This window comes from Diabrotica undecimpunctata, chromosome 5 (genome assembly GCF_040954645.1).
Source record: "Diabrotica undecimpunctata isolate CICGRU chromosome 5, icDiaUnde3, whole genome shotgun sequence".
NCBI classification, from domain to species: Eukaryota; Metazoa; Arthropoda; class Insecta; order Coleoptera; family Chrysomelidae; genus Diabrotica; species Diabrotica undecimpunctata.
The window spans coordinates 101,724,040-101,744,480 of NC_092807.1; the positions used below are offsets into that span (position 1 = coordinate 101,724,040).

Consider the following 20,441-nt stretch of genomic DNA (forward strand, 5'->3'; position numbering starts at 1 on the left):
ATTTTTGGATGCAAATGGTTTCACTCCAACATAAGTCGACAAAAGTCACACATATTTTGCATCTTTCCACAATACAGAGATATACCATATGCGTTACCAACCAATTCTTCTGAATAGCCACGGACAACTTTCTTCTGTTGCAAATCTGCGTCGGTCGATAATTTGCAATTGGGTACTCTGTTTCTCCTCACTGTTCCCAAGCTGTATATTTCTCTACTTCGGAGATAGGTAAGCACGCCCAAAGACGTATAGAAATTGTCAAAGTATAAAATGTGATTTACGAAATTTGGAATGTGCTTTAATAAGCGAACGACAACATTCGAGGCAGCCAAAAGATCTGGAGTGTCGTCCAAGATTGTGTTGTCTTCTGAACCAGTGGAAATTTCGAATGAATACGAAAATCCAGAAGTGCCACAAAGACAAAAAAGTTTGAAGCCCCACTTATGTGGCTTGTTGGGTATATTTTGTCAGAGGTCACTTTCAGTGATCTTTGTAGCGCACTTTGCATTAATTTGTTCATCTACGCACAACCTAGAAGACATAAGGACTGATAGAAACCTGTCACTGAAATGTTTCACTAGCGGACGAACTTTATGCAGAGGATCGTATCCAGGGTTACCCCTTTCCACAGCTACTAAGTTGTCATTATAGTGTAGGTACCGGCGTATGGATTCAAACCGAAGCAAAGGCATAGTCTGACGAATTGGCTTAAAAGAGTGTTTTTCCCAATATGATCGGACATTCGGATAGCGATAAACAGACATATATAGAAGAATGCCAAAAAATTTTCGAATATCGTCGAACTGGATGCTGAATTTTATTTGTATATAATTTTGCCGAGCGTACAAGTTTGTTTGCTCCACTAGTTGATCAACCATTGTGTCGTCAAGAAAATAAAGAAAACATTCGTATGGAGTGGCTAATTTCTTAATTTTTTTCTGGAAACTGCTTTTGGCCTCGAAATACCACCTTACATGAAGTTGAAGGTGTTTACTTTCCCAAACAATAGATTTAAATTCGCTAGAATTATTTTTCATGGCAACAACACCACCTGTTACACCACGAACTGCTACTCTTGGACCACCATCTTCTTCCGTTAATTCTGGCGTTCGAGGACGTTTCTGTCGCCGAAAAGGTTGTGAGCCTCCCTGCACTGGAATTTCCTCAGATACACTTGGTGATTTCGACACCTCTGATACCCCTAGTTGATCTGTATTGGATTGCTCTTGAATTATTTGGGCGACTGTTAAAGCTGCACTATCCGATTCCATTTTATCAGCTCTTAAATCAGCAGCATCCTTAGCAACAGGATCAGCTAAACTATCGTTACCATCAGAATCATAGTCACTCTCAACATCTGTTGCTTCAGCGTCAGCAGCAGGTATATGATCCAACATCTCCCAGATTTCTGCATCAGTCATTTCAGACAGTCTGAAACCCCGTTATGCCATATTTGAAAAGAAAAATGTACTGTACCACATCTCAAAACGCTTTAGTAATAAGCCATCATCAAATAAATTTTTACTACGCCAGAATGCACAAGCCCATGGAAAATGGGGCATAACAAAAATATCGAAATTTATTCAACTCAAATCAGATAAAAAATGTGTAATAGAGGTATTTAGCTACTTACCTATAATTTTTTCTGCTCCACTTAGCGTTCCACAAACAAGTATTTATTTGATTAAAAATGTGTATTCGCGCCAAATAATTTTTTCATCCAATACTACTAATAATTGTTCCCATATAACTAACCGTCTCGGCTGCTCTGTGACAGATATGAAACTACACAACTACCATCGAGTTAGAATCTATGGAGAGGGCATCTCGTGACTAAAAACGACCTCACTTCGGCCATATTGTTTTGACACTTTTGACAGATCGTATATGTTTGTTTACGTTTGTCGATTTTCGAATATTTTTAGTTTTATAATACTTTTATAGAAACTGTAATAATATATTATGATAGTGCATAAGAATGGTTTCTTGTTCTCAACGTAGTTGCAGTGGCAGAAGCAATGTTAATAAAAAATCTTCAGGAATAACGTTCTACAGGTTAGTATACAAATATGTAAACAAAGTAATGGCCCGTACTTCAGAGAATAAATTAATAGTATTTGACTTTATTAATTTATCTTTATGTATAATATATCGTGTTTTTAGTGTTTACCGCGAAATAAATAAATCATAGTTTATTAAAGATGTATTGCACTTTGTAGATTATGATTAAATCTTCTGAATAACTAGTCATATTTTTATAGTAGTTTTAATATTATTGAGTCCGGCCATGATCTCACCGCCATATTGGTATCACCTTAGCCACGCCTATCTACGCCGTTTTTAATACACACGTTAATATGCTCATAGCTTCTCCATAGATTCTAACTCGATGACAGCTACAGACATTGCTATCATATAAAACAAGCTATCCACGAAACAGTTTTAAGTAGGTATGCAACCAGAATTTCGCCCGTTCATATTAATAAGACTTTGATCAAAGTCCTCCTCAAGGCGGTTGTGTGCATTAGAGGGTTAAGTAGATGCATTATATTATACAGCATGTTAGTAAATAAGTGCTACAAACTTCAAGTGGTGATTCTACATGAAATACTAATGACAGTTTGCTAAATAAAAGTATGTCCACAAATACTTTGTTTCCGAGATATAAGGTGTTAAAATTTTTGAGAAAGAAGTAATTGTTTGATTTGTGACAAAATATATTTTCTGCCTATTTTTTATATGGGGCGCTGTTTTTATGTAACAAAATAAAAAATCTTAGCGCGTATTTCTAATTTCTTTAACAGTAAACTTTAGTAGACTACTGTCAACAATATGATATAACTCAACAACTGTTATTACCTTTTTTCATGAATTACCCCCTGAAGTTTATCGCACTTATTTACTAGCACCCTGTATAGTAGATTGTAGTCTAGGGTAGGGCTTTTAGTGTATCTTACTTAACGTTTTGTTGATCGTGATATTTTTCTCTTTTCTGCTCATTTATATCTGAGATATTTAGCAGTCATCGGCTTCTTTCATTCTTCTTAATCTAATAATTCTAATCAACACGTATCTAGATCCTGTTCCTGTCAGCAATTATTTTATAGAGTTTCATCTGTATCTGCGCAGCTAGTCTTAGAGCCCCAATGTAGTATCTAGGCTAGTGTGGGGATATCAAGAAGAATTTGATAGGGTGCCGAAGCACCCAATTTGATAGAGCCAGGTTGATGAACGCAACATAACTTTTACTCTGAAAGTAGACTGTCCAAAACATGCGGGCGTGTAGAATAATGACATTGGCATTGTAGAATATACAGTGTAGTAATGAATTAAGATGGACTAATCGAGATGATTATAGAATCAGTACTTCTGTATATAAGTAGAGGTGTTATTAATATAATACCTGTTGGTAGGTGGTTAGGTGTTGTTAATATATATATATATATATATATATATATATATATATATATTTAAATATATATTTATATTTATATATATATGTATATATTTATATATATATATATATATATATATATATATATATATATATTAAACTTAGAGCTAAGATTAATATTATTATCAAAATTAATATTAAATTCACCAGTCTTCCGGGTTGAACCGCGTCGATATCCATTTTGCCGAGCTTTCGACATCCTCTCTGATGTCTTCTTCAGGGCTTCCGAGATCTCAGTCTCCCGATCCCCCAGGCACTACTACACTCACTAGTCACTTCTAGTTCACTCACTAGTTCACTACTCGGGGGGCTCGGGAGACTGAGACCTCGGAAGCCCTGAAGAAGACATCAGAGAGGATGTCGAAAGCTCGGCAAAATGGATATCGACGCGGTTCAACCCGGAAGACTGGTGAGTTTAATATTAATTTTTATAATAATATTAATCTTAGCTCTAAGTTTAATTGTACTAACCGCGGAAATCTTTCCGAACATATATATATATATATATATATATATATATATATATATATATATATATATATATATATATATATATATATATATATATATATATATATAATTTTACGCCTTTACATATTGAAAGTCTGTCCTTTGCATATTTTGAAACTGTAGTTATTTATAGCGTTGCCATTTATGTGCTAAGCTCAAAATTGTTCAGCATAAGGATGATGGAACGGACAAAAAAAAGGCTAAAACATTTTTAATAATTATTTATTTTTGTTACGTCAAAATATCACATTTCTGCATTTATCTGCGGTTGTCCCAAATCTTCAGTTATCAACGAATGTTCTGAATCTGCTCCAATGAGAGAATACGTCTGCCTAGGTTCCAGACACATCATAATTCTAAAATAGTAAAAAAAATAAAAAAAAGAGTAGAGATAAACAAACAAGAACAAATGAATCAACAAAATAAAAACAGTGTTTTAAAAATATAATCATTTTGCTGTATTTTCACAAGAAGTGGCCTGACTGTCAAAACAACTGACAGCATAAACTAGGATGACGCAGAAATCCCCTCAGTCGAACTCGACAATTGCACACAGTAACTTCTGTATACAAGCCTTCAGGTACGAAATTTATATCTGATCCTTCCAAAAACTTCCAATCCGCCAGTCCGAACTTAGTCGTATGTGGCTTCAACAGTCATCACACAGCATGGGGATATGCAGAAATGAACAATTGCGGACAGGCCATTGAAGAATGGACAGAACTAAACGGCCTATCTCTGATCCACGATCCGAAACTGTCAAAATTATTCTACAGCAGAATATGAACTTGACCTTAGCAAGTGGCGTAATTGATGGCTGCTGCACAGGGACGGTCTATAATGCTATCCCAAAAACACAGCACCGTCCAGTTAGTCTAAACGTACACGCAATAGTCAAAACGACAGAAATCCCGTTTTGACGTAGATTCAATTTTTAAAAAGCCAAGTGGGACAGATACGCTGCCGAGAGAGACCGTGCACTGCGAAACCTCGAAGCCAACCCAGCAAATTATGATGCACATTCCTAGAGACTGTAGACAACGATACGTCCTGGGCCTTAACGGCGAAGGACGCGACCTACTAAGTAAATATCAGAGACTGTTCGAAACCGATCCCTTTAGTGAGGAAATTATAGAATGAGGAGAAGAACATACGAAGACTATGAGTGTGGGGAGGCAGCGAAAGTGGATAGAGAAAATAGAGAAGATGGATATGACACAAAGCAGTAGGATCGCGTGGACCTTTGTCAAGAAATAAAACTGAGATAAAAAAGCTGTTACAATCTATAGTCAAGTTACACCAGACCAAATCGTCAACCAAATACTAGTCAATGAAAAACCCAGCCGGAAAAATTACGTCCGGAAAGCTCAAAAAATGCTGCCGTGCTGATAACTAACCCTTAAAGTGTACTTGCTTGTCCTTTCATATTGAAAGGACTAAACGTTGGTATCGGATGTGTCTCTTCACTCTAAATACCCAAAATCTGGAGGAAAACAAAAGTTATTGCCCTGCTGAAACCAGGCAAACCTGCCGCCGATGTTGCCAGTAGTTACAGGTCAATCTCTTTAATATGCCAACTACAAACTTTACTAAAGAATTATACTAGAGAGAGTGAAGTCAACTCTCGTGCTTTGTCTGATACGCGAACAGGCTGGGTTCAGACCGGGAAAGAACTGTACTAACAAAGTCCTACATCTCAATGAACATATAGAACAGGGCTACTGACAATAACTAATTACAGGTGTGGCGTTCGTAGACCTAACTGCAGCGTATGACACTGTCAGTCCAAGACTACTTCTTGAAAAGGTTTGAGCATTAACAGGAGATGAAAAATTCACAACTTTCGTAAAATCTTTGCTCTCTTTTCAGTGGAAGAAAAGCAGCTGGCGAAACCAAAAGAATGGCCTAGCGCAGGGTGGGATACTATTACCTATGATAAAGAAGTAGACTATATCAGTGTATGGGAATTTACCGATCAGACCTGCGAAAACGAACCACAGAGTACACTGAGCGCTTCAGGCAGTCATTTGAAGACAGACATGTAATGTTCGATGCGGAAGAGCACTCACACGACAACCTGCAGCTGAAATCTAGGAAAGGTTTTCTCAGTGGCGTTCCCGTGGAACCTCCAGACTGGTATGCCTCCAAACCAAACACACCGACTGGTTTGAACTGCGATCAGAGGACATGGGCAATACTGAACCAAATGAGATCGGGCGTGGCCGCTGTGAAGACCGACGGAGCAAGACGGGGCCAGCTCAATGAAAATGACACCTTATGTAGGTGCGACCAACAATAGGTCATGGATCATCTGCTTTAGTGCAACCAATGCCCGTTTCCAATACGATGGACACCCTGTGGAAAGCCAACACCAAAAAAATAACCTGTGCCCGATTCTGGGCCAAACGCTTAAAATGATCACGCTTGGAGACAAAAAAGTAAAAAGTAAGTAACTATATCAAATACAAGGACATACCTCGACAATCAAGAAAATATTATAGTCAATGAACAAAACAAACAGAGGTGGAAGCAATATATTGACGAAGAAAATAAACGGTAAATAATGGAGCGATAATTGCACCATCAGTCTGATGAACCATGTACTGAAAATTTTCTTAAGAATACTGCACCCGAGAATCTACAAAATAGAGGTACAACCAAGAGAAATAAAGATTGGTTGCTGAATATAGAAATATGGAAATCAATAAATATAACGACTAAGACAGCTGTGCAATTATTCTAAACAAAAGAATATTTGCGGATAATTCATCATATATTTCGGCCAGAAAAATATATAAAAAAACTGTAGAAAGTATCCCAATAAAAAACAATTAACGACTACCAATAAAAATTAGAAATTGAATTGTACAGAAATTGAATGTGACGGACACCAAAAATTTCTTAAAAGAGTGACATATACAGAAGAGAAAAGATTGAAGCCAAATGATATTATTATACTCAAAATTTCAAGTTTAACTCATTTATTAATTTAACTTAATTATTAATATTTATTATGTCAAATATAAAAATGATAAATATTAATTCTTTTCAATTGTTAAATACTAATACTTACGTAGTAAACACCATAACAATTCCTATTAAACAAATAGATACCAAATTATATAATGAGGAATTTGTATCTATTGTGGCGTTGTAAACCATGGTATATAAAGGAGAAGCTCCCAACGAAATCAGAGCTGTACCTCCTACCAGCACAGCAAAAATTTTTCCCATTTCATCAGCCGGAACTATACGCGATATATGCGATCTCAGCATAGGTAATACCAATCCTCCTAGGCATCTAACTACCCCAGCTGAAAAGGCAATAAAATACAATAAAAAAGTAAATGCAAAATAAATATCGTTATATCATTGAAAAAATGAATAATCTTCTTCTAATTAAATTTTGCACTAAGGAGCAACTTGCAAACTATTTTGAAAAAAAAATCTTCATTCAGTAGTATCATATTTTTATTGTTCGTTGCATATCAAAATTATAATAATTCGCATTATTAAGTAACTAAAAGAAAAATTAGGTTAATAAAGAAGGGCAAAACGATCTACTACGCCGAATAATTATTGGGTGTTTCCCCGCCGAATTTCAGAAAAAATGGTGAAAAAAAGCGCTCTTCCATCATGACAACGCACCAGCTCATACCTCCGCCGTCCCCATGGCGAAATAGATCGAATTTGGCTACGGACTGTTGCTGTGTCCACTGTATTCTCCAGATTTGACCCCGTGCGGCTTCTTTTTGTTTCCAAACTAAAAAAAAGGCACTCGTTGGGGGCAGAAATTTAAGTCGAATGTGGAGATTATCGCCTCCAGGGAACCCTACTTTGCAGACCTCGAGAAAATGTATTTTTCAGACAGGTTGAAGAAATTAAAGCATCGCTGGGTCAAAAGTGTATGGAGCTAAAAGTAGACTATGTTGAGAAATAAATCGCCACTTTTCCAAAATTTTCGTTTTTTTTGTAGGCTAAGTACTTATGGGACCGCTCTCATATATACATTAACATAAATTTGAGTTAAGCAATTTAATTTAATTCGTATAAATTGATGAGATAAATTTTTGCGCATGCGCAAAGTGTCGCAGGGCAGACTTCAACTCTTAATGAATAAAAAATATTAATATTACTTTACCGTTGGAATCGGAAACATAAAAAAACAGTTTTTTTTAACTGTTATTAAATAACAAATAATAAAAAAGTCTGTACTCACCACTATAAATTAAAAAGTTATTTCTTGCGATTACCATAATAATATAACTGATCATATACGAAACTAATCCAACTAGAGTAAGTATCGTGTCCCTGATTTTTAATAGTTTGTGCAGAAAATAAGTTCCTCCCATAGTCCCTATTATCCAGAAAATGTAATAGAAACTGTTGTACAAACTATACATTTTAAAAGTCCAGTCAAATCTTTCCGTAAAGAATAAATATTGAATTCCAGTGTCTCCGGTAGTTAGGAAACCAAGTATTGCCGTCGATAGTATAGCAATGAGGAGCAACGTTCGCTTATGTTCTCCTCTATTTTTAAATGTGGTTTTTATCATATCCTTGAAATTTTGTAATTGAATAAGTTTTCTATCTTCGGCCTAAAACAAAAATTTAATTTAAAGCTACTAAAAGCTTGCAAAGTAAAAAAAAATGATGAACGTTGCTGGAGATGTCCTAGGGAACTTACCCCTTCCAAAATCTCTTCAGCCTCTCCCAGGGTATTGGTAAATCCTTTAGGATTATAATAGTGGTGTTTGGCATCAAACTTGTGAATTCTTTTGCTGGGGCAAACTAGGTTTCGTAGTAGTGAAGATCGTACATCACACCACCCACTCACTGTGAATGCGAGTTACAGGTGCTAAGTTTGATTGAATATATCACAGAGGAATATATACACAGCTACTGCGTTCTTCTTTAAGTGCCATCTCCGCGACGAAGGTTGAAGAACCTTCTTCCTACACTTCTCCTAGCCTCTACTTTTCCTTGAATTATGAGTCTCAAGATGTTGTATCTTTCGACTCTCATCACATGTCTGAGATATTGCAATTTCCTTTCTTTTATTGTATTTTCCATTTCCCTCTCTCTGCCTATTCTCTATTCTCCTTAACACTTCTGTATTCGTGACTGTATCTACCCATGGAATCTTCTAAATCAACAATCTTCTAAATGTCCACATTTCAAACGCGTTAAGTCGATTTATTGTATTTCTGTTTAATGTCCATGATTCAGCTCCAAAGTAGAGTACACTGTGTACATTGCATTTAATTAGCCTTATTCTGAGGGCCAATGTCAGATCTTCGCCGCATAAAATATTTTTCATTTTAACGAAGTTGGCACGTGCTTTTTCAATTCTGACTCTTATTTCTGCAGTATAATCGTTATTTTCTGTGATTATCATTCCCAAGTAAGTATAGCTTTTTACTCTCTCAATCTGCTGGCCGCCTACCGTTAATATTTCGTTTGTATTGTTGTTCTAGCTAATTTTCATGAATTTGGTTTTTTTGATGTTAAGAGAGAGTCCGTATTCTCCACTTTATCTTAATATTTTGTTCATTATTCTTTCTAAGTCTTCCAAATTGTCGGCTATTATGACTGTATCGTCGGCATACCTAATGTTTTTAATTAAACTTCCGTTCACTTTTATGCCGACTGTCTCGTTTACCAAAGGTTCTTGTATGATTTCTCCAGAATAAGCATTAAACAATAACGGCAACAGTATGCAACCTTGCCTGACCCCTCTCCTTATCTCCACTTCTTCTGACACTTCTCTTCCAATTTTCACATTTGATCGTTTGATATAAATTTGATATCAATGTTACATCTCTCACATCCAAATTCTTGTTTTTGAGTACTTCTATAAGTCGGTCATGTTTTACCTTATCGAATGCCTTGTTGTAGTCTATGAAGCATACATAAAAATCTCGATTAACATCCAAAAATCTTTGGGTCGGCACGTTAAAAGAAGTGTTAAAAGAAGTTAAAGTCAGTGCCTCTCTTGTGCCCACTCCATTCCGAAATCCAAACTGGAAATCACTAATATCCATCTCCAGCTTAGCGTGTATTCTTTTATGGATAATATTTATCGGGGTTTTTAAGGTATGTGATATTAAAACTGATCGTTCGATAATCACTACATTCTTTGGCATTATTTACTTTCTTTGGGAGACAAATAGTAGTTCAGTAGTTGGACTAAAAGATATATGTTTTTTTCGCAAGATCTAAGTTACTGCATTGCTAGCCATCAATAAGACATTTGATAGAATGCGGCACTTTCACCAAATGAGTCAACTACAACGCAGTCATTATAGAGATTCGGAAAAAAAATTATAATTACTATAACCGAGCGATAAACCGATCTAATTTAACATTCTTAGAAAAAACATCTACCGTTTATTAAAGCGAAGCTTTTATACTGACGTTGTATTGTACATTTTTCTCTAAAGGGAAATGCTGAGGCGGACGTCACGGAACTAGCGCCACGAGATGGCGTCGTCACGAGTAGCGTCATAGAATGTTTATACTTACCCCCACGGAGGAACTACTCGAATTCTCATTAGATTTGTTAGTGTTGAGAGATTCTGGTATGAAAAATATCATATATGCCAAACTGAGCAACATACATGCGCAACCAAGCGCGAATACTGTTTCGTAATTAGTTGCATCAAATAGATACGGGCTTGCTATGCTTCCTATAAGAACTCCACAAGCAAGAGCACCTTCATAACAAGCCATTCTAAAACAATAAAATCAAATGTATAGTACATAAAATAAACATTGCTTTAATATCTGCAGAAAACAGTCAAACTGGCATGTTTCACTGAGACATCAGCTTCATCCCAAGAAGACAATTTTAAACTGTCTAATTCATTATCTAAAATATTTATTGGAATTCGAAATTTAATATATAATGTATTTTCGATGATATATTCTTATATTATACTACATAGATTCGGAAAAAAATTATGGTGGTCTTACAAAATTAGCGAGATATCATAACAAAGATACTGATTATGTTTTCACTTAATAGACAAAGATCATAGTCGTATTTCCTCCTAGTCTCCTCATCACATTGTACATGAGCGCCCATCATAGCGTTACACCGAACAATAAAACCAATTCTAGGACAACAATCTTCCAGAAGTAGCTGGGTGTGACAATAAAAATTCTATATGTCGACTGTTTACACCATTCCAGAAAGAGTACAAATAATAAAATTGTACTTTGGGGGCCATTCTTTACAAGAAACTATTAATTTATTTATTCTAACTTTTGAAAATAGGTCAATACCTGTAGAAAAAACTGTATTGGCATTATTAGTCAATTTGAATAGTTTGGATGTACTAAATTTAGATGTAAAAACTGCTGCCCGTCAGAAATTAGAGAAACCCAGATCTGCGCATTGGCAGAAGCGACGCCGTATTCAAGTAAACAAATTGCCGATAAAGTGGATTTGTAATCCAGTAAAATAAGGCAAAAAAGGGGGCAAACCTCGGAATGAAAGATAATAAGCTGAAAATTTGCATACGTCTTTATTTTGATGGTATAAAACTTACCTCAAAAGTCTCATATAATCACGTGTCCGCGACTTAAGATATTAAAGGTCAAAGGTCACGAAAATGAGTTTTCTGCAAATATCTCGTTTCCCTTACACTTTATGACATTTAAGGTGGTAAGAAAAATTGTAGAATGGAAAATTCTCTTCAATTTTTGTCTCAAGTACTTTTATGTACCTTTAACCCTTCTTAAGATAGAGCTCAAAGAGTGGGGGACCGCTTACCTGTGTATACGGTAACGCGAAGTCAGCCAGTAGGATTCAATAAATAATAAGTTATATAGTTAATTATTCACTTAAAATACTATTATATTATTATTAAATTTTTATTATTTATTATTTAATAAACTATATTTATAGATATTAATTATAAAATATATATTTTTTATATAATTTTTATTTTATTTTTAACAAACATACAATATTAAATAAAATACTTTTCGTCCATATTACCACGAATATTATATCTCGAAATACAAATCTCTTGTACGGCGGTTGCTGTTTCTGCAAAGCTGTAGCAGATGCTCCTTTGTTATATATGACCTAATCGGTTTTTTTAATATGACTTTCTACACACCGTGGCGAATGAGTTTGGGACTTCTATGTATATACGCACAATAGCGGTGGAGGGATATTTCACTTGATGATGGGAATGGTAGGGTAGAGCTATTTCTCTGCGTTAGTATTTCTTTACCAAAAAAAAATTTTAAAATACCGAAAAGTTTTGATAAATACCCTCATTCTAAGAAACACATCTTATTTTTACACGCGTTTAGTGGATGTGATACGACTTCTGCGATTTATAGGAAAGGTAAAATATCGTTTATTAAAATTTTCGAAAAAAATCACCATTTACATCAGTCACCTCAACTATTTCAACAAAAAACTGCTCTGTACAAGAACTATTTGAAAATGGAGTACGTATTTTCTTAGCAGCGTATAATGCTCCAACATCAGAAGACGATATAGACTCTTTTCAATACACCCAGTTCATCAAATCAACAAGACTCAACAAACCAGTGCTGTTATCAAGTCTTCCACCTTCAAGTGCAGCAGCTCGTCAGCATATCATTGGTGTCTATTATCAGACCCAAATTTGGTTGGGAAATTATTTAGAACCCCAAGAATTCGGCTGGGTAATGCAAAATGAATTTCTGGAACCAATAACAACATTATTACCGCCAGCACCAGAAGGACTGCTGAATACAATATTTTGCAATTGCAAGAAAGGTTGTGGTTCTAATTGCGGATGCAGGAAATCAGGATTGCAATGTACTTTAATTTGTGGGCAGTGTAATGGACAATAATGTCTAAACGCTTCATCAACTTCAGATGATTTCAACGAAGAAAGTGAATATGCACCTGATATTCTTGAATATTTTTATTCTGATACTTTAATAAACGAGAATGATGATGATGAATCCGATATTGAGCAGTCAGAGGAAGAAGAAGAAGAAGAAGAAGAAGAAGACGATGAAGAAGAAAATTAATACAAAAATATTAACCATACATAATAAAAGAATACATATTATATTTGTAACTTTAATAAATCGATTATTGGATTAATAAATAAATATATAATTTAAAAAAATAATAAATATGATTTTTTCAGTATTTAATTGAATATAAAAATGATTATTGTTGAATTCTGCACTTGATCTTAATTTATCGTATATACAGCTGTTAAAAATATTATTAAAGTTCATTTGAAATATTTCATTTAATATTGTATGTTGTTAAAAATAAAATAAATATTATATAAAAAATATATATTTTATAATTAATATCTATAAATATAGTTTATTAAATGATAAATAATAAAAATTTAATGATAATAATAGTATTTTAAGTGAGTAATTAACTATATAACTTATTATTTATTGAATCCTACTGGCTGACTTCGCGTTACCGTATACACAGGTAAGCGGTCCCCCACTCTTTGCGCTCTATCTTAAGAAGGGTTGAAGGTACATAAAAGTACTTGAAACAAAAATTGAAGAGAATTTTCCATTCTACAATTTTTCTTACCACCTTAAATGCCATAAAGTGTAAGCGAAACGAGATATTTACAGAAAACTCATTTTCGTGACCTTTGACCTTTAATATCTTAAGTCGCGGACACGTGATTATATGAGACTTTTGAGGTAAGTTTTATACCATCAAAATAAAGACGTATGCAAATTTTCAGCTTATTATCTTTCATTCCGAGGTTGCATCCTTATTTTACCGGACTATTGAATGAAAACACAGTGAGGAATATTTTGAAGACAAAAAACTACCATTTTGTTATCAAGTGCAGACAATTCAAGAAATATTTTCTGATAATCATTTTAAATGGATGGAATAAATAAAAATAAACATTTTATCTGTCGTTGAGACTAAAATAACGTTTTTGTTTTTTTTTTCGGGGTATATACGACTCTATATGCGTATATTTTTTCTCTAAAAGCAAACATACTTGTTTTTTCTGGTCTCTTAGGATCAGTAAATTGAAGTGGAAGCTCTTTTGTTTTTTCTCATAGTACCTATCATAGTCCGATGATGTTCGTTCAAAAGAAGATCGGCCAAGCTGAGGCTCGTAAAAAAATTGTCCATTATTACATTTTTGTGAGAACCAGATACAGGACTGCAGAGGCGAGGAATGAGGGAAATATTGCTTGTATCAACTTTATATGGGCCAGGTGATTGTTGTCCAACGTACACGCCCCCACGTAAAACCCTAAGAATGTTACTATACAGATTTAGATATCTCAGCAATATCCTTAATTTGTCTTACGTAAAGATAGTATACTATTCTTTGATATAGTCACGTTTTAGATATGCCATTTTAGCATTAGGTGGAACATATGCTTCTCATTTGAATAAACTCGAAATACTACAAAGGAGGTTTCTGAAAATATTGCTAAAAAAATCTTGCTTTTATTCATCAAAACTTCTTTATCAGCAAGCAGGTATTTTTAATATTAGACAGTTATATTTGTTAAACATAATTTTGCTTACTAAATTACTAGTGCTTATAAATCAATAATAATTGGAAAACACAATTTCGCATACTTTATTCCTAGAATATTTAACTATTTACCTGAGATCTATAAAACCTACTTGAGAAAAATCAACTCATTCAACATGATTAAATCCATTTTTTTTTAAATTTCTTAAGAACATTGAATCAGAAATTTTTTAAGCGATCTTTTTAAATTAAATTCATCATATAACTAATACTATACTATATACAACTTTGTAATAACCTGATGGTAGGTACTATAGAACAAATATTTGAATGGTGTAAATGAATGTTATCCCTGAGCACAACCTCTGGTCCATCAGGGAATTTCTTCTTTGTTTATTCGCTAACAACTAGTTGTTTGTACAAAATATTTAACTTAGAATTAATATGTTATTCTATTATATTGAACTATTATATTATAACATTTTTTTATATTGTATAATGGGAAGTAAATAAACATCCAGATTTAGCCATACGGCTCACACTCCCTCTAAGGGGAAAATTCACTCATCCCAGATACCTACGGTATCAAAAGGATTGAGTTCTGGTGGGACTCTTTCCATGTTATCGAAAACTAGGTGACTTGGTATGCTGGAGTATCTCCCAAACATTTTCCTACACATCTGGACGTTGAGAAGAGTACAGCTTTCTACATGGTCTTGTAGAGATGTTCGCATTTTTTTTTGCTGAGTCAGGTGGTTTATGCGCATTTCTTGTCCCTCAGCGGCGTTGTATCATCTACTGCGTAAATTGCTCGATGTAAAGTAGATGTCGCAGCCTGTAACTGAAAATAAGTTCTTAAATTAGCGATTTGTTTATCCAGTTTCTCACTTATGTCCATAAGTGATCTTCCTCCTTGATACCGCGGTAATGTTGTTCTCTCTACTGCACTGCGTGGATAATGTTTTTGCGCCTTTGTGAGAAGTGTTCGTACTTTCTGCTGAAGACCCTCTATATATGTTTTTGACCACTTTATTATACCAAATGAGTAGCTCAGCGCGGAACAGGCGTACGTATTTAATGTCTTAAACAAATTTTTACTAATAAGATATGACCGATTTAGTTGTCTTAATCTTCGCACGAACTCCGACGTTAGTTTAGTTTTCATTTGTTTATGGTCAATTTTCCGCGCTTGTTTTACTCTGAGATATTTGTACATATCATTTTCACCTATTGCCTAGATGTTTTGGCCATCTTACATATCAAAACCTCCAGGCTGAACCTTTCCTCTGACTATATTTAGTATACGGCGCTTGTCTAGCCCAAAATGCATACTGATATCTTTTGAGAAATTTTCTACAGTTTTTAGCATCTGATCTAAGTGGTTTCGAGTGGAAGCCATTAATTTCAAATCACCCATATACAACAAATGATTAAGCTTCGCCACAACAGTATTGTTATTTTTGATGCTAAAACCTGTATCAGTAGAGTTCAGTAGCTGAGATAGTGGGTCCATCGCTAAACAGAACCAAAGAGGAAACCAGTCCCCCTGGAAAAGGCCCCGCTTAATTGGGATATCTTCAGTTTCGATGCTGTTTTCACCGGGTATTTGAAGGTGAATTTTAGTCTTTCACTCCGTCATTATATGCATTAAAAATGTCACCATGTTATCATCGACTTTATATATTTTCAATATATCTATAAGCCATTCAAGCGGTACTGAATCAAAGGCCTTCTTGTAGTCGATGAAGGCGGTGAAAAGGTTCCTTTTTTGATGTACGCTTGGTTGGAAATGACTGAGTCGATTATAAATTGTTCTTTGCAATCCATGGAACCCTTAGCGCATCCTTTCTGTTGAGGCTCTATGATATTATTTAGAGAACAGTGTTGGTAGATACGCTGGGTTACACAGGTTGTGATCAATTTGTACAAAGTTGGAAGACAAGTAACTGGGCGGTACTTGGCTGGGTCTTGGGTGTTACTTTGATCCTTCGGCAGACTAAAAATAACATGATTAATTAATACTGTTAAAAGCTCGTGTACACTCCAAAACTTCTTTAGCCAGAAGTTTTGAACTCCGTCTGGTCCAGGAGATTTCCAGTTATGAAGCTCTTTGATAATGTTCCAGACTTCTTCAGTTCATTATTCTAAGTCGGTCGGAACTAGTGATAATAACCTTGTTTAGGCTTTACGTCTTCTCAATGAATGAGTGGTCTCTTTTTTCTACTGTTCTCTGTATTGGACTTTGTAAGTTTTATAGGTATGTAGGATAGTTCATGGGTGTGTGTTCTCTAGTTTAGAGATTACGTTTACCACCGACGCGATGGTCTGAAATCTATTCTCTATTAAGAACTATCTACATGTGGAGTCGAATCTAATAGAGGGAAGCAGAATGTCACTGTTGTAGATTATGTATAATACTGGTGCTAGAATTAAGTCCTGATGGAATCTAGCGTGCGAAGTTAAGAGTGTAGAGAATTTGCCTGCAACTTTAACTCGGACTACGTATCCTCTTGAAGATTTTTTTGTACCTAGTGGTTGCAGCATTGTTTAATTTTTGATAAAATAGATTTCAATAATACATTAATACTTAATTAATACATTGATATATATTTTAACAAGTTAAGTAAAACAAAGCGTTCATGCTTACCTTAGCCCTCTTGTTTCGTCGGTTGATACGTCAGTTAAATATGATAACGTTGCTGCATAATACGTTGTTACGCCTCCCGTTAACATGGGAGGAATAGAAGCTATTAAAAAATACCATGGATTTATGCTATCAAAGATGCTGAAAATTACTACCAGTGCACTCCCCACAGTAAGGCCTGCGAAAGTGAAAATAGTTCAGAACAGAAATTTCTTGAAAATTGATGAAGCTTATATACATTAAGGTATGTTATTGCAACATATGTTTAATTCATTGTAATTATGGTCTCCATCTATGATTAATGGGAAATAAACGCACAATAAAAAAAAGAATAACAATAAGCAAAACTATCGCAAATATCATATTTGAGTGAGTAAGAAACAAAGAAGTACAAAAATTAGTGTAAAAAAGTTACATTTATTAAGCCTGGTCCGAATGTTTTATTATCTGCTTTCACTAAACTCAACAACCTCTGTATACAGGCCACATGGAGAAGAATTCACTTTCTCAGAACCTGACATCTGTAATAACCGCAATAATAACTTCATTCTCCGCGATAATAATTTTCAGAATACTCATAAGACTACATGCAGACTGATAACAATGGGAAAAGCTGGAGCTAGGGACCGATCAAGGATAACTACTCCTACTAGACAATACGGAACTCCCCTCTTCTTTCAAAACTACGTGGAAGGGAGGAAACAATTCAGATAATGTTTTTGCACAACAGCTCAATTTAAAAAGACTATTGGAGATGCAATTTCGCGCACTCAACACAAACTAATGCACTAACTATATGTCTATTTTTGTCCCTACACATCTTCAGCCGTGGTTTAAATTTTTTTCTTGCCTTATTTAGGATGATTTAAGAACTTTCTAGTTTCATTTTTTCCCTTGGTAATTGAAGCTCTTGCGTAATCTGGTTTACTAAGGTCCGCTTTTTTCTTCGATGCACTCGTTTTTCCTTCTTCCTGAGTTCTTTGTATGTTTGCTCCTTATCCCGTGTTCTTTCCCTGACGTCCTAGGACGTCATCTACCAATTCCTTAATTGTTCTTCTACATATATCCCATCGCTCGTTAGATGTTAAATTCTCATCTATTGTGTTTTCATTTTTAAGGTAATTTTGATACCTTTCCAGTGTAATTCTTGTAAGAGTTTTAAATTATAGCGACTGCTTTTCTTGCCATTTTCTTTTTTTGTGTTTGAAATTCGTGCTTCTAATTTTCCGCCTACCAAGAAGTGGTCTGAATCTATATTTTACCACGATAATTCATTCATTAGATTAGAGAAGTGCCTGGTTTCTATTTCTAGGATTGCTTTTTGGCTTTTTTACTTCTTGTTTAACTTCATTTCTGACCATTTCATATTCTTGTAGTCCTCCTCTGTGTTGGTTTTTAAATACTTTTTTCATTACTTAACTTAAAGTTAAATATTTTAGCATCGACCTCGTGTCGCATTAATTTTATTGTTCAATACATTTAATAGGTAAGCCAAGGATTACTACGACTCATTAAGTGGCTAGTTTCAATTGTTAACTAATTGTTCTCAGTGGCTAAGTAGTTTAGTTCACTGTAAGTTTTTTTTAACTATTTTGTACGAGCCAACCATTAACTGACTGAATGTTTTAACCTTGTTTAGGCCTGAGCCTCTTCAAGGAATGTGGTACTCCTTTTTTTTCGGAGTAGTGGGGGTGTGATAAACGTCAATTACGCGAAGTAGTTGTCAAGAAGTAGTGGACTACTAAGGAGAAGGAGCAAAACAGAAAGTGGCTGTGTTTGTGTGGTCGATCTAGAAGATCTAGGAACGCACAAGAGGAAGTGGGAATTGCCTAGCATGCCAGTTCAGGTACTTCAGGGGTTACCAGCCAAGTGGTTGGAACGGCTCTTTATCAGCGTTGTTGGAGCGCAGTCTTTATCTGCGATATTGGATGGGGAATGATTCTAAGATATCAAAATACTCATCAGGAAGTTCATGTCCAGTGTTGTGGAGAAGTTTAGCTGGAGGAAACGGAACTTTTCTAATGGGAAGCCTGGTGAGTATTTGCCCTCTATGGTTGCAAGGAGTTTTTAATGTTCGTTTTGCTCTGTTGTTCGAGCCAGCTATGGTGCTCTGCTTTTACCTTTGTACATATCTGTAATTATGTTTTTTAAGGGTTACTTAAGCTCTGTTTCATAATCTGTATCCATTTATATTCCTGACATCACTATATTATTTTAACTTTTTTCTCTACTACCAAGAAAAAAAATGTTACCAAAAAGTAACATCCACATTAAGGCTTATCCTGGAAAATCCTAAGGGTAAATTTCAGTAGGCTATCTCTATTTCAAAAATTTCTTTGTTTACGAAAACAAAATCTCTTCATGAAGTACCTAATATTCTAAGCATCATTAAGATATCTCTGTTAAGTCCAGGTCAAAAATGATTTCATCTTTTACTCGAGCCGATTATACAACCGGGACACCCCCTGAAGTGACAGGTTTTGGGCTGCACAAAAAAACCATAAACTTCAGTTTGCGGTCTTCTCTTTAGTGGTTTTATGGATAATGAGAATAATAGACCCGAGTAATATTATCTATTAATAAATTCACAAGGTTACAAAGGTACATGCATAATTGTTTTGTCATTTTTTTTACGGAAAAATTGGCTGTCTGAATTTTAACGCAGATTAAAGTTTACCGAAAATGGAAAATTATAAAAAAATATTATATATTATAAGAATTTGATTGGTATCACGATCATTAAAAAATCGATGAAATGAAACTATATAAATATAGAATTATGTGTAATGTTTCTTTGGAAGGTGTTTCAAATAAAAATCTTGCAATTTTGGTAGCATATTTTCCCACAGTTCTATATCTTTATCAATCTTTTCGAATAAAATACCCTTTGGGGCCCATACCGCAAAATAAAAGTATTCTCTATTCGATTTAAATAACTGTCCTTCTACTTGATAGTAATAGAAATCTGTTCTTTTTAAATGCAATTGACCGTCCATCAGTTGGCAAAATTGAAGTTTTTTTATTGTACAATAGCTTCTTTACGCGTAAGTTCTCTTGCTTTATTTTATATGGACATTTAATTTCGACTATGCCTGAGTCGCCTATTGAACCATTTCGCCAAGAAAGGGATATTCATCATGTATGAAAAGTGCTGATAGTTCAATATTAATATTTAAAAATTGATTCTAACATTTTTTTTTGCTTTGAATTCATTCGCAATCCATATTCTTTAAATCTATTTCCACAAAACGTTGAATTCAATATTGCTGCCACAATTTTAGTTCTGTCTGTTTTTTTTCGTAATTTAGATATTTTACCGAAATTACTGGAC

At 34.6% G+C, this 20,441-nt stretch overlaps 1 protein-coding gene across 8 annotated transcripts in view; it reads right to left on the bottom strand.

The window, feature by feature from the left end:
• Positions 1–4,170: 4,170 nt before the first annotated feature.
• Positions 4,171–20,441, bottom strand: part of LOC140441571 (probable peptidoglycan muropeptide transporter SLC46) — a 50,118-nt gene continuing 33,847 nt past the window's right edge. For all 8 annotated transcript variants that reach the window (XM_072532387.1, XM_072532392.1, XM_072532386.1 and 5 more), the window contains 5 exons: positions 17,114–17,288; positions 10,490–10,697; positions 8,184–8,562; positions 7,038–7,278; positions 4,171–4,320 (listed from right to left, as the gene is read on the bottom strand). In XM_072532387.1, coding sequence (XP_072388488.1) covers positions 4,209–4,320; positions 7,038–7,278; positions 8,184–8,562; positions 10,490–10,697; positions 17,114–17,288 — 1,115 coding nt within the window. In that variant the 3' untranslated portion in view covers positions 4,171–4,208. The remainder of the gene's footprint in view (positions 4,321–7,037; positions 7,279–8,183; positions 8,563–10,489; positions 10,698–17,113; positions 17,289–20,441) is intronic.